The sequence below is a fragment of the Oryzias latipes genome, chromosome 23 (assembly GCF_002234675.1).
Source record: "Oryzias latipes chromosome 23, ASM223467v1".
Taxonomy (NCBI): Eukaryota; Metazoa; Chordata; class Actinopteri; order Beloniformes; family Adrianichthyidae; genus Oryzias; species Oryzias latipes.
In genome coordinates, this window is record NC_019881.2 from 10,093,039 (window position 1) to 10,120,201 (window position 27,163).

General features: G+C 40.6%; 1 protein-coding gene across 7 annotated transcripts in view; it reads right to left on the minus strand.

Moving 5' to 3' along the window:
- Positions 1 to 27,163, minus strand: part of osbpl8 (oxysterol binding protein like 8) — a 101,426-nt gene that overhangs the window by 48,209 nt on the left and 26,054 nt on the right. For 5 of the 7 annotated variants that reach the window (XM_023952609.1, XM_023952607.1, XM_023952604.1 and 2 more), the window contains exons 3-4: positions 5,133 to 5,169; positions 4,200 to 4,370 (exon numbers count right to left, since the gene is read on the minus strand). In XM_023952609.1, coding sequence (XP_023808377.1) covers positions 4,200 to 4,370; positions 5,133 to 5,169 — 208 coding nt within the window. Of the gene's footprint in view, positions 1 to 4,199; positions 4,371 to 5,132; positions 5,170 to 27,163 lie in introns of those variants that run through there. The other 2 variants (XM_023952611.1, XM_023952610.1) reach the window with 2 other exon arrangements.

Sequence of the window (27,163 nt, forward strand, 5' to 3'; positions counted from 1 at the left end):
TTGACTTTCAGTGGTACACGACAGACAAAAATCTGTAAAAACGTTTTTTTTTTTTCAATCTGTGATGCATCCTGTGCTACTGTTGTGAATGGGTTAAACACAGTTTGAGTTAAATTACTGTTTTTTCTTTACTTAACAGATACTTTTCCAAATTAAATCCTTTTATTTATCTATTTTATTAAAAAAAAAAAATAACACTATGCATGTGGCTCCAGAGATGCAGGTTGCAGAACCCTGATATGTGAGAATGTCTCCCTCTTGTGGTAGGCAAGCTGAGTTTCAGCACAAAGAGCTGCTGAAAATGTCAAAGCCTCATATTCTTAGAATAAACACTCACTTGCCACTAGGGCTGGCTATCACCAATAATTTCCAGAATAAATTCAATTTAATTCACCAGAGCATGTATCAATTCGATTAAATTTTGAATTTACATGGTTTACACATTTAGTCATATTTGTATAGAAATACAATAATAATCTTTAAGTTTTGAAGATATTCATATTAATCTGATACAGTTCACATGCTATAATAATGATTAGTGAAATAATAAACCGATGTGATTGTTAACACCATACAGTGTTATATGGTTTCTTAAATGGAGAAGCTCCAACAAAAATGTGCAGATCACGGACATTGTAAAGGCTCTAAACTAGCTAATATGGCTCTCTTGGAGGCGTTTCAGTTTGGCCACTAGGTGGAGCTTGCCCTATGGCACATTACACTTCATTCTAGAAGATTTGACCACAAATGGTTCCCTTTAAAAAAATTGTATTTGGAAAATTCATGCCTGTGAGTATATAAGGCTGTTCATTTAGTCAGCAATGTACACTACAGTTGATCAAGCGCATACTGCTGGTATGCGTTAGGTCAGCAGAAAAAGAAAGGCATAAAAGACAAATCCCTACTTTTATGGATCGATAAATGATTTATATTGATTTATTACACTTGGATCGATTCAGATCGATTACTCAATTTTATCAGCCCAACCCTACTGGCCACTTTATTAGGCACACCTGTCTTACTGCTCGTTAATGCTAATTTCTAATCAGCCAATCACATGGTAGCAACTCAATGCATTTAGGCCTGTGGACAAGGTCCAGACAATCTGCTGCTGTTCAAACAGAGCATCAGAATGAGAAAGAAAGGTGATTGAAATTACTTTGGACGTGGCATCTCTAGGGTTTACAGAGAATGGTCCAAAAAGAGAAAATAGTTAGGTCTGCAGAAGAACATCTCTGTACGCACAACACATCAAAACTTGAGGCAGATGGACTACAGCAGAAGACCACACCGGGTGCCACTGTGTGAATGTGTGTGTGAATGTATGTGTGCATGGGTGAATGGGTCTGTGACTGTAAAGCGCTTTGTCCTTGTAGGAAGAAAGGCGCTATATAAGTATACGCCATTTACCATTTACCATTCCTGTCTACTAAAAACAGGAAACTGAGGCTACAAATCACCCAGGCTCCCCAAAACTAGACAATAGAAGATGGAAAAACTTAGTCCGGTCTGACGAGTCTCCATTTCTGCTGCCACATTTGGATGTTAGGGTCAGAATTTGATGCCAACAACATGAAAGCATAGATCCATCCTGCCTTGTATCAATGGTCCAGGCTGGTGGTGGTGTCATGGTGTGGGGGATATTTTCTTGGCATACTTTGAGCCACTTAGTACCAGCTGAGAATGGTTCCAACACCACAGCCTACATGAGTACTGTTGCTGACCATGTCCAAAGTGTTCCATCTTCTGATGGCTACTTCCAGCAGGATAAGGCACGATGTCATCTTGAACAAGACAATAAGTTCACTGGATTTAAACGACCTCCACAGATATCAACCCAATAGAGCACCTTTGGGATGTGGTGGAAAGGGAGATTGGCATCAAGGATGTGCAGCCAACAAATCTGCAGCAACTTGACATGCCATCATGTCAACATGGACCAAACTCTTTCTATGTTTTAAACCAGAAAAATTGCAGGCACTTCATTTTTGAAGATAAAAAGAACAGAAATGTTCTTTTGAAAGAGTGAGGAACAAAACATGACCCACATTTAGACACTACAACTGGATAAAGGAGAACATAATACCTCTACGTCCACAAGGGGTTGCTGTAACACAACAACAGAAAGCACAGCCTGTTACGCAAGAGGTTAGTTTTTCCAAAGCAGCACATCTTTTCTTGACAAATCCCAGCTATGCAAAAGTGGAACTGCATAAGCGTGAAAACGTTTCATTTTAAGCAGCAGAAGCTTCAGCATCTTCTCTGGGGATCAATGTCAGTTTAAATAGAACCTGAAATCATTTACAAAACCTTCAAAGCAGAAGATTTCAGGTGAGACTGAGTCATCTAAATTATATTAATAAATACATGAATAACTGAAGTGTAAATGAATGACTGTAGCTTCCTGAATAGTCTGGAAAAGATCTCTGCCATTCCAGGATGTGACTGTCAAACTGTAGTTTGTAGGTGATCTGGGACGTTTAGACTTCAGGCACATTCAGAGAGCATAGCTTACAAGTGCTCAGTCAGGACCAGTCCATCCAATTACCATATTTTCATTACCATAAGGTGCACTTAAAAGTCTTAAATTTTCTCCAAACTGTAGGGGGCACTCTATGAGGCAGTGCACCTAATGTGTTATTGTGTGGCATAGAAGCAGACGGCATTAGAACGGGTGAGGGAAGTGTGGGCGTGAAAAACACTGTTCACAACATGGCTGGAGCACAGTTTAAACTGTCAGCTATCAGCTACGCAGAGGAACATGGGAGCAGCTGCGAGAGAATTCAAGATGAAAGGATCCATGGTTCACAAGTGGGGGAAGCTAGAAAACAAAGAAGTCAAGATGACGCAGCTGAGTTTCCGTGGAAAAAAGGTGACTGACCAATGGATTAATGATTAACGATCAGATCGAGCGATGGATTAACGATCAGCGATCAGCTTAGAAAAGCTTCTCCGCAGTCACCATTCGATGTATATAGTGCTGCAGCGACTTCTAGCGGATTACAATGAAAAGCTGTTCATCTTCCGCTCATATTGCAGTAAAAAGATCGCCGACAAACGCCTCCAGCCTCATCACCAACATGGACAAGGCGCAGCAGACTTTCAATATCCCATTGAGTTGCTGAAACACAGTAGGGGCAGGAAAAGTCGGCTTTTATTGTTGTGGGAGGCAGCACCAGGCGAGTTACACCACAGTTTGTGAATAGATTGTAGAAGCTTGGGCTAACGTGTCTGCTTGCACTGTTTTTGAAGTGCACAAAAGCCAGCATCATTCATGAGGAGCCGCACGGCAACGAGACAGGCAGACAATCCGAGACAGACCCAGAGTGTGTGCATGGGCACGCATTCCGTTTGTGTTAATCAGTCACGGAGAACAGTAAGAAAAAAGGTTTCCTCTAACAGAACGGAGACTGGTTCTTTTATTAACCCGCTCTGAAGGCTCCGAGGGTCTGAACGGGGAAGTGAACCCCGAAGGAAGATCCGCCTTCTGCCCTGGAGAGGATCTCCCCTGCGGTCAGAAACATTATCGAAGGAAGGTCACAGTAGTAGGTTTATAGACATATCGCAGGAAAGTTTCAACACTAGCATTTTTATTTTAACATGCCTGCGCCCTAACACCCGGTGCGCCTTTGTGTCAAATACTAGAAAATCACCCCTGACTGAGACTGCGCCTTATAACCCAGTGCGCCCAATGGTCGTGAAAATACGGTACTTAGTAATAATAAATATTAATGAACAGTTGCTGCAGAGGATGTGCAGCTCTGCATGAATCACCCAGAGCAGAGCTCCAGCTCGGCTCTGCAAAAAAATACAGGAAAAAAACACCTTAAAAAATTATTTATATTCTGATGGCCAAATGTTGTATTTAATTCATTCAAATATTTATCTTTCTCCCTTAGTATTGATGAATTGTTTTTATAAGCCCTAAACAGGTTTTAAACCAGATTATTTTACTTCTGACTGGTTTATCTGATAAAGAATGAAATTCTGAGTATTTCCTAAATTTTGATGGAGACATTTTGTAAACATTTTAATCCTTATTTTAGTTTGGATGCATCCAAGATTATGGAAAAAAATATTTTATGAGTTTATAAATATTGAAATGTCTTGCACCAAAACTCCAGTTTCTTAATTTGAAAAGAACAGGAAGAGAAAAGACAAGGAAGCGAGTCTGTAACTTAGATGGGGCCGGGGCTTACCGTGGCTGTAGCTGACCCCAGGGCTCAGGGCAGAGGGGGATGCCATGTGCTCCCTGCTGGGGGTTTGGAGGCCTGCCTCCTTCTCCCTCTCCCTGTCCTTCTCCTTGACCTGCCGCTGGCTCATCCTGCCTGGGGTCAGAAGGCCGGGCTCATCACCACTCGCTACGGCAGCTGCAGGAGGACAGACAGGTGAGAGGGGAGGTGAGAGGAGAGAAAACCTTTGTCCCTCAAACACACTTTTCGCTGCACACTTCTGACCTTCTACCTAAACATTATAACATTTATTCATGAGCCAAAATGGGGGAAACTGTAGGGGGGATAAACGCAGCATGGCCGCCCTGTTTCCTCTGCTGTGTCCAGGAAGCCTGCTGGGAATTACACTACTGTCCAATAGCTGCTGGAACCCCTCCAGTCATGTGAATTTAAACCTCTGTCTATTTCAAATCATTCATTTTTCAGTCGTTTTTAATAATCAACTGTGTCAAATCCTGAATAAGTTATAATGATAAAAACATTAGCAGACAGTTTCATGTAAGGAGTTAATCTCAGCCTCCAGGGGGTGGCAGCTAATCTTGTAGATTCAGCCAATGTCCTCCCATCGCACAGTGGGAGTTGTATTTGTGACAGTAGCATTAGCTAGCGGCACGTTTAGACAGAATTTGTAGAGAAATCTTGACGGGACAGGTAAAATCACTGCAGGCAAGACAATTGATTTCTGAACAGAAAACACCCGAAGTGATATAAATGACTGAGATCGACATTTTTCTTGTTTAACCATAAAGTCCACATGTTTAATGCATGACAGGAAAACTGTTGTCTTTTCTCAAAACTATGAAGCAGGCATGTCTGATATCATAAAGACTTGAAAAGTGCAGCAGCTGACTGTGTGACTGTCACCACCCGGAGCCTTTACACGAACGGTCGCTGGCTTACCCAAGGCGGCATGATGCTCTCTGGACTCTGCATTGTGCTAGCAGGAAGAACAGATGGAAATGAAAAAAGAAACAGGGACAGGAAACGAAATGAAAGATTGTGACAGAAGGGGGGGGGGGGGGTGAAGACAGGGGAGGGCAGAGGGGACATTGGCCACGTGGTGTTGAGCAGATGTCGTCAGTTTGTGTGCGGCAGGAGTGATGGCAGCGTCGGCGGCAGCATCGGAGGCAGCGGGACGCCACACGGTACGACAACAAATGGTATTCATGAAAAAAAAGAGACAAGAGACAGAAAACAAAAACAAAAAAACAAACATTAGTTTAACCAAAAAAATGACCATGACAGACAAGCTGAGAAAACACTGACAGGCTAAAGGCTAACAGACTGGCAGGGCCAGACATGATGGAGAAAACTATTTCATCTGCTTTATCTGAAGCAGAAACTTTTTCCATTTCAAAAAAAGTGAAAATGGGGTTTAAGGTCAAACCGAGAGCTGCCGGCAACAATACAGCAGAGGATTAGGAGACATGACTGAACATCGGAGGTTGATTAACAAGGCTAAATCTGAGCTCAGCTCATGATTGTGCTGTTGAAGAGCAGAGTTACGCCCAGCCACTCCCCCCGGATGGCCAAACCCTTCCCTTTGTTTGTGGTGGTGTTGGGATTAGTAAGTGTGTGCCTGGAAAGCTGGCTGCACTTTGAGATACTTTATCTTCAACAGATCTTGGATTTAGGATTAGACACCACTGTTGTCACAGATGAGGATTAACGCTTCCCACCCACAACCACAATCTGAGTTTAGATTAAAAACTAGTCAGTAAAAGTGTGAATTTATTAATACTTACCTGCTAAAGTACCCATAAATCTTACCCATAAATCTTACCCTGATCATTGTATTTAATTGTATTTAATTAGAAAAAAGGAGTTGATGGACTGCTAGAGAAGGTTCAGAACAAACCGGCCAAAATCTGCTGAAGAATATAAACTGACAAGCAATTTCCGAAGACAATTATTTGCTTGGTGTAACAGGTCAGCATGTGACAAGCTGCAAATCCCATCTGAAAGACTTGCTTCAGAATAAATCAGTGGTGAAGTACCAAGAAATGAAAACTTGGCAAGTCTTAACTTTGGTTTCAGGCGGTCTGACAGACCGTCAGATTTTATTCTCAGTTCATTCATCTCTAACAATCCAAAACGAAGTTTTCTCCAAAAACTACTGTTGACAAATATAAGCTAATCTCTTTCAACGTTTAAATAGACAGAAGAGAACAACATATCTGGAAAAACTTGACTTCTAAACCCCCCCCCTCCCACCTTTTTTCAAAAACAATTAAAAAGGAAAGTAACAGGGTTTTTTTCTCCCCTTTCATTTTTAGGTTCAATTGCCTTAGAATAAATGGGTAAAATACATATTTTTCAAATTTTCTCTCACGGGGAAGGATATGGGGAGCTAGAATTGAGACTTTACTTTTGTAATTTAAAGTTATGTGTTGTAACTTGCACACATTTTAAAAATACAAGTTTCAAGTTCCAGATTACAGGTACAAAACAAACCTACAAAAATGTTTTGACCATATTTGGCATGCCTGGAAAAACTAATGAGTGGTGAATATTGACCAGTCATGTTTGATAAAGATTGAAATTCTGAGAATTCCTGGCATGTTTTGCAGGTTTTGATTTGTACCTATAGCCTGGAACTTGAAACTCCAAACTAGTATTTGTGTAAGTTACAAAACGAAAGTTACAAGTCAGAACGAAAGTTACAAGTCAAAACAAAAGTCCCAATTCTAGCTCCATACGGAAAGGGCAGCACAGTTTAGATCATGAAAAAGGACAGAGACAAAATAGAATTTTAAAAGAAGCACAAATCAACAAAGTCATTCAAACATCAATACAAAGAGTAAAATTCATATCAACAATTTTATATTACCACAGATGAGGAGGTCTCAGCAATCCTGACTGAAAAACTTCTCCCTGTTATTTAAACCAGTCAAGTGCCGGCGTGATGTTCTAGTCGAGACAGGAGGACCGTATGGTCCAGCGTGTAAAAGGCTGATGTCAAGTCCAATAAAAACCAGAACAGCAGGCTGTTTGGAATCAGCCAACACGGCAATGTCAATGTGGACCTTTTCTCTCTTTTTCTCTGGTCGAAAACCCTGTTTCATTGTATTCTTTTCTGAGTTAAATCAGTTTATTAATAGTATTTGTATTTCTTAGAATCACGAAGCAATCAAAACCTTGTTTGTAAAGTGATAGATTCAACATTTTCTCGTAGAGATAAACCCCCGGTTTATTTCTATTTCTATTCTTGTTTTTTTTTATACATATGTGCATTTGATATTTGCAATTATGTTCTTATTGCATAACTGAAAGTGAATCCCAGTAAAATGGCATAATGTGCAATAAAGTTTATTTACTTGTGTGGGATTAATAAATATATTAACAGTTCCCAGTGGACTTATATTTTTTTTAAGTCCAGCTGATATGACTCAACCTCAAGACACCACCTGGATGAATGAGAACCTTCATTGACAGTTTGAGTGTTTTGCAGCCTCTTAAACTGTGGCCTATGTTTTGCCACAAAGAACCACAAAGTACAGAATATCAACAATGACCTTTATAACCTTAACCAAAGCCAGAAACATATAACAACTCTTCAACACATCGCAAAAACGTTCAAGAAGAGACACACATACTGTCGTTTACAAATTGTGCCTTAGTGCCACATAACATTTTGAACTAATCAAATTTTAATAAACTTCAAAATGTTTGCACTCGGAATCTGCCCTTTCCAAGGGGCAGTAACTGTCCACAAGCAATTTATAAATGGCTTGTAAAGATCACCCCATATTTGGTCACGCTGCAAAACACTCAATAAACTATTAATAAGAACACTGTTAAGTCTATGAAGACTTTCATTCATCCAGGTTGGTTCGTTCCATTGTAGTAGGTTTAGGGGCTGTCATCTGGACTTAGTTTTAAAGTTAGAAGACATTTCACCACTTATCCAAGACGCTTTGTCAATTCTGAATTAGCTGGTCGAAGAGCTGGTATATATGCGCTCATGGCGGAGGAGTCAGACCTGAAACTGGATGTAATTGTCAACTTAGCCTACTGGTTTTGGGTCGTTAAGAGTCCTTTGTCCTCAGCTGGGGGTTGGGGAGCCAGTGACTCCCTACCCAAACTGGTCATCTCTTTCAGCTATCAACGACTCAGGTGGAACTGGTTCGGTTTGTTTGGGTTTCAGAATGCTGCTGAAGATGGATGGAAGAATAAACCTGAGACCACCATTCTTATTAAGAGAAGGTTTATCCTTCTTGACAAAGATGGCTTCTTTCACTCCTCGCTCAAACCATCCTTTCTCTCTGGCTAGAATTCGGACTTCACTGTCCTCGAATGAGTGGTTTGTGGCCTTCAGGTGGAGGTGCACTGCAGACTCTGGTCCACTTGGGTTGGCTCTGCGATGTTGGTAAAGCCGCTTGTCTAGGGGTTGTTTGGTTTCTCCTATATACTCTTCATTGCAGTTCTCTTTGCAGTGGATAGAGTACACAACATTACTCTGTTTGTAGCTGGGAATTTTGTCCTTTGGATGAACCAGTTTTTGTCTGAGAGTATTAACTGGTTTGAGATGAACTGGGATGTTATGCTGTTTGAAAATCCTTTTTTGTTTCATTTCAAATCCAGTGTGGTGGCGTATAGAGCCACAAATATTGGATTTGTGTTGCTGTGCCATTATTTATGAACCTGACTGTAGGTCTGAGGAAGTCCATTGTTTAAACGATGAAATTCACTTTCAGATTTATTTCTACCTTAGACATTACCTTAGATTTCTTTGTCTTTCCCAAACCTTATTATTTAACAGACTACAGTGTCATAATCAATGCATTTGTCAAAGTCTTTGCCATGCAGATGGATTACTGGTTGCAGTCAGCAGGATGTTGGTTACCCTGATCACAGATGTGGGTTAAACATTCTGACACCATTAGCTGAGCAGAAGGGTAACAATGGTGCTAATGCAACAATACTGGAAGCTGAGCAAACCTTATCCTGCCGTGTTTGATTAGAGCAAAGAAAAATAATGAACTCCAGCAAATGGCGTCCAGATGACAGCTCACACATTTAAATTTTAAATCGAGTCTGGCCCTGAAGGTCGCATCATTATAAACACGGCATTTAACCACTGCAACAGCGGTGAGTTTTCAAATCCTGCATCATCCCTCTTTAGGCCTTTCAAGAGCCCAGTTTAAGACCCAGGAGCGCAGCATTTTCATTTCCACAGCTTCGTAGATCATTTAAATGTCTGCACACTCCAGCTCTAGGAGGAACAGAAACTATAAGCAGCATTTTACAACCATTTTTATTCTCCTCCAGTAGTCACATTAATGCCAGAAAGGCCTGAGGCTGCAGCAAACAAGAACAGGCAAAATTCGACCGCTGTTTTTATAGAAAATACATATTTACAGGTGGGCTGAAGATCATCTGACAGCCTTTAACCTCTTGACCACAGGTTTCACCCCATGTTCTTAAACATTCTTCCTAATATCCTGATAATTACCTCCTGATTTTTGTAACAGTAATGTTTTTTTTATAAATAGAACAGATACATTTTAAACGCTTAGATATTGAAGAACGTCTTCCAAAAAGAAAACCTGAAAAGAAAAAAACTGAAGCTTCTGGTAAAGCAGCTAAATATGTGAGAAAAGGACAAGAAGTCATGGCTTTCACCTCAAACTTTGTCATTGCTGCATGTGAATCCCATTCAGATGGAGTTCTGCTTTCACCTTTATGGTGAGTTAAGGTTGTCAGGTGATCCCTAATGCCTCATTTTCACCGAGTGGTCTGGTCCAGCATTTTAAGTGTTTCCATGATAAAAATTGACGCCTTAGGTTGGTGCCAGTGTTCCGCAGCGGAGCCGCCATCAGTGTGTGAGTGGGACTGTGACTGTAAAGCGCTTTTGGCCTTCGAGGAAGGTAAAAAAATTGTTGTACAAATATACGCCATTTACCATTAAGCCGAACCAAACCGCACCATTCTTAAGCCCCCATTCTTTGTAGGTTCATAGAAAATTGGGACGGACCGGTTAGGGTGGAGTTACTGTTGAATCTCGTTGATTGGCTAAAGGTCATTATGACCAAAAAAAGCTATAATCATCTTCGTCACACGCAGTCTTCTATCTAACAACATGAAATGCTTTGTAGACACAAAGAACCAAAAGCCAAGCAGAGAAAAATTTGCAGCTGGACGACCTTCATTGTTGTTGTTGTTGTTAGCTTCACGCAACATAAGTCATGACGGTCCAACTTTGAGTGGAAACGCTCATCTGAATTGCCTGGACCATTCTAGACTGGACCACTCAGTGGAAACAAGGCTTTAGGTTCCCTACATTAATAGCCCGTGGATGCAAGGTGGTTCTGGTAATGGTGTTAGTTGAAAATTTTCTTCTGCTGGTGTCGGTTCTGCTGACACTGAAACCCTTGGAAATCCTCACTGGCTTAAGGTACAAACTGACTCAAACGGAACCTTTTTCTAATAATCAGGGTTCTGTGATGATTTTGAATCATGTGACCAGAGCGCAGTCTTTGCAAGTGAAAACTTTTTTTAGTACAATGAAATAGTAGTGTGGTGCAATTTATCTTTTAAAAATCTAAACCACTATTAGTTGCCTCTCTGTCAACTATTAAAAAGCCCCTCTGGTACTGAGCTTTTTCCCATGGACCATCCTGCAGGAGTGCTGCCTGTTGTCAAAGAGTGCTGATGCAGGTTCAAATACTGGGACACGTTACATCATGTCTAAACTTTGCCTGCAGCAATTCTTTGACCCACTTTCTTTACAGAAGCAGAGATCTGTACCATCTAATTTCTACATTTGAAATCATCTATATCAGTGTTTTTCAACCAGTGTGCCGCGGCACACTAGTGTGCCGTGGGAGATGGCCAAGTGTGCCGTGGGAAATTGCCCTGACCTAAAAACATTTCCCATCTCCAGGATTTTAGCTTTCTGTTCATCCAAACAGGCCCTGATAAAACACTGAGGAGTTAGGAATATAAAAGATCGTAGAATACCTTTTCTTTGCGCTTATTTTATTTTATTAAAGACATTTTGATAAGAATGACGTACCGCGATTCAGCTGCACCTTCGGCTGTATTTTGGGAAAGTCCCGTGTTGGGGGGGTTAATCACATGTCATCGGTCTGACCAATCAGAAGTGCTTAAAGTCTTCACTTCCTTGTCCCGATTTAGCTCGTAAAGTCGCTCAGTTCCAACAGAAATACCAGCTAAAGCTCGTCTTTTGCGCTGTAGCTTTCCACAGAATCCGGTATCAGACCGTGGAACAAGTGAACAAAACAATGAAGCTCCGAAAACCGATCTTCGGCCGTTTTATGCACTACATTTCCCATGATGCATTGGGTTGTGAGAGTGACAGCGCAAAAGGAGATCTGTTGTTAAACGTCTTGAAACTAACGAACACACAAACTGTTTTTAAATCTTCTAACTTAACTTTTATTGCATCTTTTAGAAAAAAAAAAAACAGCTGCAGTTTCCAGCTTTTTCTGTAACAATTATCTCAAAAATGCATGTGAGATTGTGGAGGGAGGGGCTGTAGATCAATACAGACTATGAGTTTCTCCTTTTTTTTTAATTTTTGGATGCTGGTGTGCCGCGGGATTTTTTTTAAGGTTAAAGTGTGCCGTGGCTCAGAAAAGGTTGAAAAACACTGATCTATATCACATTAACCAAGACAAAACCAAACAATGCATCATTTTTATGAGAATCTTTTGAAAAAGTTATTACCAAGCAAGTACAAATCTACATGAGCAGATTCTGCTTTTTCCAGCAGAAAATCATACTTGGAAACTGGAAAACGATGCATAGTAACACATACTTGTATGTAAACAGGAAAAAGTGAACTGGTGTTGTGTTGTTGGAGCTAATAGGTGTGTTATAAAGTGTATAAAACAAATGGAAATCAAAAGTGAAACTGTAAAGACCAACATCCAAACAATCTTCATGCCTACAAGAGAATTATTTAATATTTGTCATTAAAAATGGCTAAGACTTATGCAGCACTTTACTACTTTCCTTAAAGGCCCAAAGTGCTTTACAGTCACACGTGCAGACAGTCATAAGGCTGTCCACGGGTCCAATGTCATCAGGAGACACAGCAACATACAGTTGAGTGTCATCAGCATAGCTATGAAAGTTAATGCCGTGTCTCCTGATGACATCACCAAGCGGAAGCATAGATTAAAAAGTGTAGTACCCAGGATGGAGCCTTGGGGTACCCCACATGTCAGTTTGTGCCTTTCAGATGAAAAGTCATTTAGATTAACAATAAAATCTCTATCTGTGAGGTAGGATTTAAACCAATTTAAAGCTGTCCCAGTAATTCCAACCATGTCGTGAAGTCTCTTTAAAAGGATAGAGTGGTCAACCGTGTCAAAGGCTGCACTCAGGTCCAGTAAGAATAAAACAGATACTTTCCTTATGTCAGCATTGGACCTGAGATCGTTTAAGACCCTGACAAGTGCCATATCTGTTGAGTGGTGAGGTCTAAAACCAGACTGAAACTTTTCTAAGATGTTATTTTCATTAATAAAACCATTTAGTTGGTTAAAAACAAGCTTTTCTAAAATTGCACTTAAAAATGACAGGTTGGATACCGGCCGGTAGTTATTTAAATTGGACACGTCTAAAACACTATTCTTCAGAATGGGTCTCACCTAGGGATGGGTATCTTTAAGGTTTAAACGGTACTACTACTCTTATTGATACTGCTTATTGATCTGGTATTTTAACGATACTCTTATCGATACTTTTTGAGGACGAAAAATAAATAAATAAATTACAAATTAAGAACATAAAGAGTTTTATTTCCTCATTATGCAACAATGTGTTTTTTAACAAAACATTTTACTTTATAAATGAGAATGTTCCGACAGGACATTTATTTAATTATTTAATCTAATTATTTTTATTCTTTATGAGCGTGATGTTTCCTTTGATCTTTTGTCCATTTTCCACAACCTTGAATAGACTTTTCTGTCTGTCAAACACCCAAAGTTAAGTTAAGTTAAGTTAAGTGAGATGATGGAAACAAATTCACTTTGAAGCAGAGTCCTTTCTATTTATTTATTTTTCTTTAAATCCAGTAAACCCAATAAATTATATTAATTTTATAGATGACAACTATCTTTTGTTATTAATTATTATTAAGTATTAGGAAGCAGCTGTTAGTTTGTTGCGGGTCTGGAATCATAAGCGGTGAGTCTAAGCCCCGCCTTTCTACCTGTTCGTTGGGGCTCAGTTCTGTTTTGGGGCTGCTTTGCTGCATCTGGTACAGAGTGTCTTGAAGTTGTGCAAGGTAAAATGAAATCTCAATATTTTCAAAGCATTCTGGATAGAAATGTGCTGCCTAGTAATAATAATAATAATGGATTGAATTTATCTGCGCTTTTCAAGTCACTCAAAGCGCTTACATTGTGGCCATTATTCATTCACTCCTCATTCATACTTGGTGATGGTAAGCTACTGTTGTAGCCACAGCTGCCCTGGGGCAGACTGACAGAGGCGTGGCTGCCAGTTCGCGCCTACGGCCCCTCTGACCATCACCGGGATCATTCATACGCATTCACACACCAGTGGAGCCACACTGGAGGCAAGGAGGGTGAAGTGTCTTGCCCAAGGACACAATGACAGTTGGCTGGAGGGAGTGGGGATCGAATCGCCGACCCTTCGATCATTGGACGACCCGCTCAACCGCCTGAGCCACTGCCGCCCAGAAAGCTTGGTCTCAGTCGCAGGTCTTGGTTCTTCCAACAGGACAACGACCCAAAACACACAGCCAGAAACCCCCAAGAATGGCTAAGAGTTCTATTCTGAAGTGGCCTTCTATGAGCCCAGATCTGAATCCCATTGAACATCTGTGGAAGGAGCTGAAACATGCCATTTGGAGAAGACAGCCATCTAACATGAGACAACTGGAGCAGTTTGCTCATGAGGAGTGGGCCAAAATACCTGTCGACAGGTGCAGAAGGCTCATTGACAAATACAGAAACCATTTAATTGCAGTGATTGCCTCAAAAGGTTGTTCAACAAAATATTAAGTTATGGGTACCATCATTTTTGTCCAGCCCTATTTCATTAGCTTGTTTTTTAAATAATTCTGTTAATCAAAAATTCAAAAGTAATGGCTGATTTTGATTATTTCATTTACAATAAATTTTAATTTATTGTTACATTTGAACGTTTCAAGTCATTTAGCTGAACATTGTGGACTTCCTTTCTTTAATTGAGGGGTACCAACAATTTTGTCCACCAATGTAGGTTTCTTTTAGGATAATATGAATGAAAAGAAGGCTTTGGATTTTTTGACTTTGATGTGCTATTAGTTCACGTACAGTTAGAGATCTGTCTGTGGCAGTGGTCCTGAGCTACACCCATACAAAAAAAGAAAAAACATGAGCACAATTATGCATCAAGATGTTTAAAGAAAGATTTCCTGATTTTGTCCATTTTAACTCCAGAATGTTCCAACCACCACGCCTAACACTAACTGTGCACAGAAAGCCTCCATTCAAACTCATAAAACTCATAAACAAGCAAGCAGCAATAAGAAAGGCAATCAGCAGGGCAGAGTTGCCATAGCAACCTGATCTGATCATGCTTTAAGTGTCTTAAGGCGCTCACAGCCATATGTTTTCTGTGAAACAAATTATTTTTTTAAAGCTGAAGCAGTTGAGATGCCATTAAACATCCTGTGATCCAGAAAACAACAGGCTCCAGAACAAAGATGAAACTTTAAAACCAGCTAATATGCAGAGGCTTAGAAGAATTATAAGCAACTGAATACAATCAACAGTTATTAGAGTAGTGTACATTCCTGCTGTTTTATGATGTACTATAAAACTTAAGTAGATCGGAGTGCACCAAGAGTGGAATGTATCAAGAACTGAACAAATGAATGGCAGAGAGCTACAGGGTGAGCTGAAGAACCGACAGACCAGATTTACGGCCTGATCTAAACAAGACGCACAAAAATCAAAATCTTCCTTCATAGAGATGATGGCCTTGGAGAAGGATTAATGATATAGTTTAACAAAGCTCCTGAGGCAAGGCTGGAAAGGTTGCTACTTGATTTGTTAGAACTGCTCTGGTTAGGGAGGAGAACTCCTGTCAGCATAGGAGTAGGTGCTTTTCCTCTATCGAGACAGAATCTGCTAACTGATTTAGCCTTGCCTGGACTTCATTATAATTGTGCTTCACTGATTCCAGGCAGCTTTTGTTTCCTCGAAAGGCAACTTTCAATTCTGTCACAGTAACAAAACAGGGACTAATAATTCTCTTAAGAAAAGAAAAAAAGGTTTGAAGTTATCATGAGGTTTAGTTTTATTAATTTTTGTTTTTTGATGTTTTTAGAAAACATCTCAAAAAACTTGCACTCTGGTTAAGAGACCTGTATGTTCTGTTCACATGCTAAGTGTTTGCTCCTTGTGTGCAGCCTGGCTGCTAGAAATGAAGAAATTAGATTAGTTTGTGAGTGCACCTTACAGTCAGACTACTGGCACTTGCGTATAACATGGAAATCCCTTGCATGCAGGAAAGGATGCACCTTACTAAAGACTAGAGTGTGGCGTAAGGACACCATGCGACAGCATCACCTGTAGGTTAATAGTCTGTGCAAATTACATTAGCCTCATGGATACTCCACAGTACATTTAGGACGATGAAACAATGCATTTCCATGATGTCACTTAAGGTGGCCATACGAGCCTGGAGGGAACTATAAGACACACCTGTGCCCCCCTTAGGGGCTGCAGCTCCTCTTTACGACCGTCAATGGACCCGCACAACCCAAAAATCAACATCACCAGTACAGGTCAACCCCTAGATGGGTGCTTGAGACATTAAATGAGCGCTGCCACATATGGTTCTGACCCTGCATCCACTTCTTCACATGTTTGCCGATTTGAATAGGGCTCCTTCATTATCTGGCCATGTTTCATCTAAACTAAGTAAAGATGTAAACAACAATTATTTTCTGCAGAAAGAAGTCAATTTACAACCAGAACATAGACTTCTGCTGATATCACATCTGCTTAGGTGGGTTTCTCCATATCTCTTACTTAGAAAAATCAACCAAACATCAATATGTGAATCAAATACAGTTGCATGCAGTTAAAGTTGAGTTAAAGTATTTTTTCATTTGAAAGGTGAGTAATGTTGTATTCACACTGTCTGGTGTGTTGATATGCAAGTGAACTGCTTTGTTTCTAAGTTAAAGTGGATAACTCACAGCATAGCTCTGTGTGCTGGATAAATGAAAAAGTCCTGCTAATATTAGAAGACAGTGTGAAGTCAGTCTGTGTTGCAGCAGCTGCTCACAGTAAACAGTCTTGTTTGGCAAAGTGATTACAGTCCTGTTTGGATCAACCAGGACTCCTGTAGAGCCTCTACTAAGACAAAAAGGGAAATGTTCCCTCAACAACTCCCATCCACTGATCTTCAGGTTACCTCCATTTAAAGGGTCTATATCGTGCTTTTCTTCAGCCTTTCAGAGTAAACAATATCCACATCTATAATAATATATTACCTTTGACACACTAAAGAAAGATTTTTTATTAAATATAAATTATTTTCGCAGCTCATTTTCATGACATCAACCTAGAGCTGGCCTCAGCAGCATGTCTGCTTTTCGCCCACGAAAAGAAACAACATTCAAACTTTTGAAAAGATGGATGTGCATATCGTGAACATAAAAGGAAAGTGTTTAGCCAATCACCGCTACCTCCACGGAGAAAGTGGGTGCATCTGTTAGCCTGGGGGCGGAGCTGGCAGAGCAGACTCTTCCTGAAAGGGGCTGTTACTTACTTTGTGACGTCACAATGTGAGGACCCGCTTGTTTCCATGGGTTGGGAGGGGCTGGTGCTTAGAGAGCAAGGTTTTAGGACTACTCAAAAATGTGTCAATGGATCAAAATACCGCTTTGGGGTTGTTTTTTTGCGAGGAATGAACATTATAATACACTAAGCTAAAAAATAAATTGATTTTTCATTATATAGGCACTTTAAACAAGAAAGCAAGAAACAGTCAGAGACCACAGCTTTTAACAGCCGTTCTTCCTGTTGACTGGTGAGATTCGCTCACAGAAAGTAACTGCACTTCTTTGACTTCTGTGGTAAAACTCAGAAGGGATATTATCGACTCACCAGGGTTGGAAGAAGCTTTTTTGTTTCCATTAAGCTCCATTAACCCTGCATGTAGCTGGTTTCCATCAACCACAGACAGAAACAACCATCCCCCCCTCCCCCCCGCAGAGTCATCAACATCCTATCACAGGCAGAAGGCCCAAGTGTGCCATCTCTACAGGGACGACGTCAGAGCTAATTATTACAATAAATAATCACGTGCAGCTGCAAACAGCAACTTCTTGTCAATAAAAAAAACTGGCAGCAGAAAAGTTCACTTACAGGTGAAGGACGCCAGTCTGTCACTGTTACTGCTTTGCAGTCAGAATAAGAGTGGTATGTCACACACACATGTGCACGCACAAACGCACACGCACACACACACACACACACAGAGGAGACATGAAAATTGGCCTGAGAGCCTCCGAGTCTACTTCTTACTCTCACTGAAGTGTTCTTTTCTCTCTTCCTCTTTCACAACTGTAGCCACTGCTACATGTAGTGTTTTTTTTGTTCCCTCTTTGTATCTTGTTTAATTGTCAGCTTTCACCTGACCTTTAAACAGTTGTATATCTTTTTTGCAAAGCTCAACAGGAAAAACCCTTCAGTAAAACAGGGAAGTGGATCATGAAAACTTAGATGTAATTAATTCAGCTGAAAGAGTTACAGAGGACTGCAAACTTCATAAGCACTAATCTGTTAAACCACAGAGACATGTGTCTGTTTTTGTTTCACCCCCAGTTTGTTCAAAAACACACTGCGGTGTAAAACAGAAACACACTTCCTTTGGTGGGACAAGATGCACACTGAAATCTAAAAAAGCAAAGCTCATTCAACACATGGCAGAGGGCTTCCGTACCCTGCAAAGAAGTAGAGCGGGCTTTGTTTTCAAGGAGAAAAATCACAAGCTAAGCCAAACAAAATTCAGGTCCTTTGAAACCCACTCTGACATGGACTTTGTCGTGAATTTATCTGCTTCAGAAAGAGACAAAACCATAAAGTCACACATTTATATGCAGGTCAGGCTTTGGTGAATGTCAGGTAAGTTCAGTGGATTCTCAAATGTCCATCCTCTGCTCCTGTTACTGGGAGGCAGCGCCGAGCGAGTTACGCCACACTTTTGGTCTGTAGGACTAAAACTGGGGCTGACTTGTCTGCCTGCACTGTTCTTTGGAGCCACACGCCAATGAGACGGACTCTGACGATGACGAAAGGGAAGCTGGCGTGTTTGATAGAAATTAAGCCCAGCTGTTCATTTCAGATTCAGAAGATGAGGACTTTGATTAATTTTTGGATGCTGATTGATGATTGAAAAAAAAAAAATCGCAAGCAACTGCGCTCGCTGCATTTTTAAAACACACCAACATGCACGTTTTACCGGTATGTGTTAACGTCAAATACAGAAAAAAAAATCCATAACTGAAACTGCGCCCTTTAATCCAGCGCTGTTATATTGTCAGTAAAGGAGTGTGTTATGGGAAATAATATGGCTTTAATTGCGTGTTTGTGTGTGTATGTCTGGCAGGTCAGTGCGTGGTGTGGCTCTTTTACTATCACAGTTAAAAAATTCGGCTCTTTGTGTCAAACTTGTGCTGTTGGTGTTAGAGGCTTTAGAAAAAAACGGCAGATGTAACGTGGATTAAAACCAACCAACGACCCAAGACCAAGGAAAGATAGGGCAGCAGGTTTTTTTGTGCTTTAAGTTTTTCTCATGTGAAAATCACTGCATTTGTTAATGTTTTAATCCACGTTAGAGCTGCCGTTTCTTTTCTATTAAAGCCCCAAAAGAAAGTCCCGCCCCGCTGCCTCGCCGGACTTGACATGCAAATTTCGGCCAATCAGATCAACCAGAAAGGTTACTGCCCCCAAGTGACAAACACACCCCTGACTACCGCCCCCCAAGTGACAAAAACGCCCCCTTAACAGTGACCGTAAATCCAGGTGAGGGCGCAAAGAGGAATTGACCTCGCGGGGTTATTATAGATTATAGGGCGCACCCGATTACAAGCCGCAACCACACATTTTCACGTGTAACTTCTTTTGTACTTACACAAGCCGCGTCAGAGTACAAGCCGCATGACTTATGCAACGTTGTCTGCCTGACAAATCACGTCCTGACTCTCTGACTGAGTGCAATTTATTATTTGAATGCACCCACATCTGCCAAACAGCATGGTGTCTATTCTGTTCACAAGTTCCTCAGTAATGTTTTATTTAGTTTTTTTTTTATTTAGTTTTTTTTACTTATTGACAATGTAGGTTTCATACATAAAATTACAAACAGTTACCATATAATCAACATTACATCCCTCAGTTATGATGAGGAAATTTACATTCGCGATTCCCCATTTCCCATGAGTCTTAGGGGCTATAGGCAGTTCTAACCCCCGGCTCGCCACACCATTGTCAGTGTTTAAAGAATGAGCAAGGAGCAACAGTGGATGGAGGGGCGAACGCGAACAGCTCTCATTCCGTGTCGCGGCAGCATTATGGTAGTAACAGGGCTGGTTAAAAAATCACACAAGTAAAATAAAGCAGCGGCGACTGAAAAGCGCGCGCCTCCGCGGAGCAACAAACACTGTTGCTCCGCGGACGCCTATGCGCTCTGCACTCGCCCCGCACGCTCCTAGTCTCCCCTTCCGATCTTCTCCGACACCCCTGGCCAGGGAGTAACGCGTTGTCCCCATTGCGCCGGTAGACGGAGCGAATCGTGTCTGTGCGGAGCAATCAGACTTAATACTTTACGTTTTGTGGATGAGGGGCGGATGCGTTGTTAAGTGTGGGAGCCTTCAGACTGCCATCTCCTGCAGCTCTATGTGAACGAGCAGCAGGAGAACTTCTCTCCAGCTCACACGGCGGCAGCGGCGGGGCAGGATGAGCTTTTCAAAGTAAAATTCAGCTCAGTCCTTAGAAACCGTTAAAACGATCACGTCAATTTGTGTTTCCAGTCGTGTCCCGACAAAATAAAGGCTGATGTTTTTCCCACATATTTACGTGCAGCCAAGCTGCAGATTGCAGCTTTTCCCGCATGGATTCATGTTCATCCAGGCTAAATGTTGTTAGTGCATGTTAGCCTTCACCTAACCATACTTCCGGTTTCGTTCTGCCACAAAAAAGCACTGACCACACAGATTAAAAATAAAATTAGCGAACAGGCCCTTCATAATAACCATAACATAACTATAATAAACGCACGTTTGAAAGATTATCTCGTATATTACGGAGCTGCTAAATAAATGGGCTAGTGTCACTGTGACTCAGAGGTAAATTCACTCCTGAGTTTGCGCTGTTCTCTCCGTCACGCAGCTGACCGGCTTTTCCAAACCCATTGGTGATGGTGGATTTTTTCACGCTGCTTTTAACGATTGCTTTTAACTTGAAAGCTGCAACATATTGTAGTGGCGATCACGTGCACGTTGGGTCTAATGGCACCAAAGGATTCTGGGATGCGGCTGGGCATGCGTGTTTCTTTTTGTTGAACCATGACTGAAGTGTCTATGACCTGAAGTCAAGCCCATGCTGTTTGGCTGCTTACAGGCGTGTTGAAAAGCAAATGACTTGATGCTTGGAGTTGGATAAAGCATTCAACCCATGCTCTGAGACTGAAAGTACATTCATGGCGGCCGCAAATTAAATCCATAAATTAGCGTCACTGAATAAGCCGCAGGGCTGTGAGCGCAGGACAAAAGTAGCGGCTTACAGTCCGGAAATTACGGTATATGATAATAAATTACCTTTGGCACACTAAAGAACCTTTTTGTATGAAATCGGATTTATTTTCCCAGTTCATTTTGCTAACCTAAACTAAGACGACTCAAATCTCTAGGGCACCAGCTTTCGCTACTTGTGGGTAACGCCCATTTTCTGACGCCAACCTAGCCGGCCTCGAAAGCATTCTAGATCTCGCTCACGAAAACAAACAACATCCAAACTTTTTGCAAAGATGGATGAGAAAATTGTGCAAATAAAATGAAAACATTTAGTGGGTCACCGCTAGCTCCAAACAGCCCTTAAGCACCCTTAAGTGTGTCTGTCTGTTAGCCTGGGGGCGGAGCTGGCAGTGCAGACTCTTCCTGGAAGGGGCTGTTCCTCACTTTGTAACATTACAATGTGGGGATCTGCTCTTGAACTGGGAAGGGCTGCTGTTCAGAGGGCAGGCTTTTAAAGAAATACTTAGTGATGCGTGAATTGATCAAAATACCACCTCGTGGTTGTTTTTTTTGTGAGGAATGAACAATATAATTCACTTAAAAGCTCAAAAAAGTAGATTTTTCGTGATATAGGCACTTTGAAATATTTGAAGTTTTGATCTAATCAGTACTTTTTGTAGAGGACAGTATTTGTACTTTGTACTATATGGAGTCCTATACTGTTCATAATTAAATAAATAAATATTTGATTAAATAAATAAATATGACCTCATGCAAATACACAATAAACCAATAAATCTCTCATAAATATATAAAAAGATCATGAAATTGTGAAAAACCTGCACACTGATTTTAAATTAGCCATTATATTATTCAATATATTTCATTTTGGCTTTAAAAACCTGTTCATTATTTTAAAACAGCATTTTAAAATATTCATTTTTAATCACGTGGAACATTATTATAATTCTGTCTTTTTCAGAAGCTCGTATTTCAAAATCAATATTTTCCAAAGTAGCTTAGGTTTTATTTCATGTTGCTGTTTTTTACAATGGCTTATTTATTTCATGAACAGCTTTTTCAGGAGAATGAGTATATCTGTCAATAAGTGAAATTGGGCGGGATCTAAACGCTCATTGGCTCATCCATGGAAATCGACTCTTATTCCTCGATATGCCCCTCAGCGGTGTGCCAGTCAGAGAGATTACATGTTTCAGCGATATCCGCGCGGCTTTGCTGACATTAGAGATCAAATAGAGTCAAACAATCTGTCTGCTGCAGAAGATGCAAACATGGACGACTCTGTTTTTGTAGTTTGAGGGTTTGTGTGGACCAAACCACAGAGGAGCTCACGTCGTCCACATCTTGAAGTCCCCTGTTGAAACACTCCTCATTCTTATGCCATTCACTCAGAGCTCACATCGTGCTTTATGTCAGCTCACAGGAGGTGAGCTGGCGGACCGACAGTCAGACCAGGCAGCTGCGCAAAGCGGGACAAGCCTGCTCGTGCCTCCTGAACCTTATGATATTTTCTATTTTCATTGAGACAATGATTATAATCAGGTCCTCTGATTTTATTTTTCCCTCTCAGGGAAAATGTTGAACCTTTCCTGCGAGGACGTTTCTGACATCTTAACACTCTCCATGTGCATTATGCATCCATGCATTGTTACTGAGATAAGCACAAGCAACCGCTCCATGTGGCTATCAGGCTAAAAACATTAGCTGATAGCTCCTCCCACACGCGGCAAGGTGCATTCATGGAAACTCCAGTTCATAGAAGCTAAGTGGAACTCCAAAAACCACTCAGCCTAACTTAGGCCACTACTAAATGTTCATGAGAAGATGAAAATTTCCGAACCGACCACAAAATCACCCGAATTATGCACACTTGCCCAAAGCCACTTTTATCCGCAAATTTAGAACCAAAACTGCCCAATTTCTTGTAACACTGTGGATGTGTTGAGGTGCATTCTCCCCCTAGTGTTGAGGGGTTTGTATTGCGGCGTTACGTTTGCTGAAGCATCTTCGATCGATGTAGTTAGGGTGCTGCTGCTCATGTCTGAGTAAAGGAGTAGCCAATCACAAAGGTGTCTCCGCCTTGTCTAGTTTGATTGACAGACCCATTTTCCTGAAAAAGCTGTTCATGAAATAAATAAGCCATTGTGAAAAACAGCAACATGAAATAAAACCTAAGCTACTTTGGAAAATATTGATTTTGAAATCCAAGGTTCTGAAAAAAGATGTAGAATTATAATAATATTCCACATGATTAAAATGAATATTTTAAAATGCTTTAAAATAATGAACAGGTTTTTAAAGCAAAATGAAATATATTGAATAATACAATGGCTAATTTAAAATCAGTGTGCAGGTTTTTCACAATTTCATGATCTTTTTATATATTTATGATAGATTTGTTGGTTGATTGTGTATTTGCATGAGGTCATATTTATTTATTTAATTAAATATTTATTTATTTAATTATGAACAGTATAGGACTCCATGGTACTAAAGGCTCTGTAAAATATTTATTTTACAAATATTTTATTTAAGGTTTTAATGCTGGAAAAGAGATCTTGTGCTCTGAAATAAGCTTTGTTTTAGCATTATGATTTGATTAGAGAGAAGTGGCATCGTAAGTGGTGAAAATGTGAACTCCATACATTAATGAGAGTTGATGATTACAAGCTGATTTGTAACACAAGAAACTAAACGGTTTTATTTCTTTGTTAAAGCCATCAAAATAATTGCACTTCCAGCATGGATAGTTAGCTTTAGCGTCAATGTGGAAAGAGAGATCCGTGTTAATGGATCATGATGGCAGAACCTCAACAGTCTAAGATGTGTGAAAATGTTTTCTAATGGTTCTACAGGGTTTTTCTGTTAAAAGTGCACTACTTAAACAGAGACATCCTCAAGAGATTTGTAGAGATGCGTTTCATCACACAGGATCCTCCAACATCTTTTTTTCTGCTGCCATCACCATCTCTGGACCTGTGGAAGGATCTCTGTTTCAGAAGGATCTTGGCAGAACGTGGTCTGTTTTTAGCTTTATGAAACCCTGGAAAGAACCTACGGCTGCCTCCGTAAAAATTAACTGACTAACTAAGTTAACTGCTCAGTTGCTTTCAGCTTTTCTTAGCATTTAGCCATTAGCTGTGTGTTATTTCCTGCAGCGGTGAGTTTGTCAGCTCTTTCCTGTCAACAGTCACTATCTGTGCACCAACATGACAGGCATTTTAAAGTTTATGTATTATTATTACATTAAAGTAAAGTGTCTCTTTTAAAAAGAATGCATGGCACATTGAGTTCTGCTGTGAATTGAGTTATGCTGTGATTTCAGCTCTTTTTTCAGCTTTGTGCAGCATCTTTCGATAGCTTTGTTTTGTGTAATCAGGATCTCTAACACACAGAAACAGATTCAACCATAGTTGTAACATGTATACAAGAAGGAAATGTGAGCTAACAGCATAAAACTGAAAAAATTCATTCAGAGTCTAAAATATGAAGTCAATATAACCTGACATTGTGTGCCTCCTTTATTTTCATCTTATAGCCACCAGGGCTTAAACTTATTAAAAAACAACATAAATGTGAGCAGAGCGTGTTGAATGTTTTGCCTTTTCTGGACAACCATCCTGCTGGCATGATTTTTATTCATTTAGGTAGTTTACCTCTTCATGTTTTATTGCTGCAAAAGAAGCAGTAGAACTACCTATGCATTCCCCACCGTTTTGTCTGCAAATGTGTGTGTGGGGGGGGGGGGGTACATCGAGCTGTTTTAATGTCAATAAAAAGGAAACAGAAGCAGAAACAAAGAAATTCACATGACCCAAACAAACAAGTCTGAAACCCGTCACAAGCAGTTGTTGATGAAAATGAGTGTGGGGCATCATCAAAGTCTGCACCGGTGCTAGCTGACATGAACCTTACAGTAAAAGGAAACAGGAATGTGCATGCTAGCCTTTCATCTTGTAAAGATCCATCCTCTTTTGTAGCCCTTTTCAGCAACAAGAGGATGAGTCAGAAGCACAATAAATCCCACCATCTCAATGCCTCACCATCCAGACTTGATATGTGTGATAAAAAGATTTTAAAAAACACCTCCATGGAGATCGGCTTTTGTGAGAGGAGACACAAGTGCAACAGTCATTCCAATCCAGAATGAAGCTAATTATAATGACAAGACTTCCATACCACTTCATGAATCAGCAGTTTCATTATGCAGACACTTTCAGAGAGGCAGGAAAAAAAATGTGATGGCAGTGACGGCACAGAGATTCATTAAACTGCATTCCACTTTAAGCAAGAGTCAAATAAACAGAACAGAGCCTTTAGTTCTGCTCAAGTTCATTTCCTTTGTATTGTATTACATTGGAAGGCTCGCATGGTTTATCGCCATTTTAATTGTCCTCCTACTCTACACAAAAAGGATATTACGGATTAGAGCAGTAAAAGACAGAATGTAGCACAGCAAAGGTGTGAGGAAGCAGAAACCAGACATGTAAAGCCAAGAAAGAACTGCAGTCAGAATCATATTAAAATAAATTAAAGGACCTATATAATGCAAATCCAGCTTTTTTGAGCTTTTAAGTGTATTATAATGTTCCTCACAAAAAAACAGCAACCTCAAAGTGTTTTTTTGATCCATTCACGCATTTCTGAGCTTTTCCTCAAAAATCTGTTCTCAGAACACCAGCTCTCCCAATCCACAAAAACAAGTGGATTCTCACATTGTGATGTCCCAGACTTAAGAACGTCCCATTCCAGGAAAAGTCTGCACTGCCAGGTCCGCCCCCAGGCTAACACACACACTCACTTTCTCTGTGGAGCTAGCTGTGATCGAACACTTTCATTTTTTATGCACAATATGCACATTCATCTTTTCAAAAGTTCGGATGTTGTTTGCTTTCGTGGGCGAAACGCGGACACGCTGCCGAAGCCGGCTCTAGGTTGACATCAGAAAATGGGCGTAACCCACAAGGAGCGAAAGGCGGGGCCTCAGGAATTGAGTCATCTAACAGGTAGGAAATTAGCTTGTGAAAATACCTCTAGATTTCTTTTTAAAAAAAACAAAAAAACAATCTTTAGCAGCGTCCGAAGGGTTGGGTATCCCTCCACTGGCAGGGAAACACGTAGGAAAAACACATTTCTTCACTTGAGTGTGCTCTAAGGCACAGAAGTTTATATTTATATGCAAGTACTGACCCTTTGCTTTAGCATGACTTTTTAAAGTTCTAAAACCAATGTTATGCATTTTCTAAGTTTTCTAAGCTGGCAGATAAGCGCTAACGTAGATGAATGGCTGCTATACAAGACATCATCGAGTAAGGTCCAGATTTGAAGACACCCTTTGTCTATAACTCTGCTTGAAGGGCTTTACCCATCATATATTTTCTTTTAAAGACCAATGGAATGACCAACGAGGCAGTTCTATCCTGAAAACCGTCAGACACGAACCCTTTAATGTTGATGCGACGTAGGGGATGACCTGTAAAACCAAACAAGAACTACAGAGTTTCAACTTCACAGTTTAGAACAAAGGTAAGGAACAGAGAACAATTGTTGTTTATATTAACGGCCTGCAATTTTTTGGAAAGAGGATGTTGAGTTGACGTGACCTTCGGGGATCTGCAGTGACATGCAGTGTAGCAGTGTGTCTGCGACAGCAGCTGGACAAGCCTGTGGCAACCTGACAATATTAGCACCTGAAGCTGGTCATTCAAGTTCAGGGAGAACCAGCTCTGAGCAGCGGTCCTCACAATCTATGGGTGGACAACAATCATATAAGGTCAGATAGAAATAAGATTCACAGGGTAACTGGGGTTTTTTGTGCAGATAGGTTCAAAACTCAAACATACAGGAGGAGCTCAGAATAGGAACACTGTTCCTCTATGATGAGGAGGCAGTTTTGTGATGGATTGCAGCTCTGCCCAGCATCTCTTTCTCTATGGTAGCTGGATTAAACTCCATTAACTCCAGGGATCCAACACATGACAAATCAGGAATTGATGATGGATGAATTGAAGGTGAGGTATGGAGATTGGGACCCAAACAGCTCCCCTATTGAGGCATGGACAACTGGTAGGAGGTTCTGTGATAGAGTTTGGGCATACTACACAGCTCAGGTCTTCAAACACTTAGTATTCATCCAGAACAGCTCCACCAGGTAATGAGGAGAAGTAGATCTAGG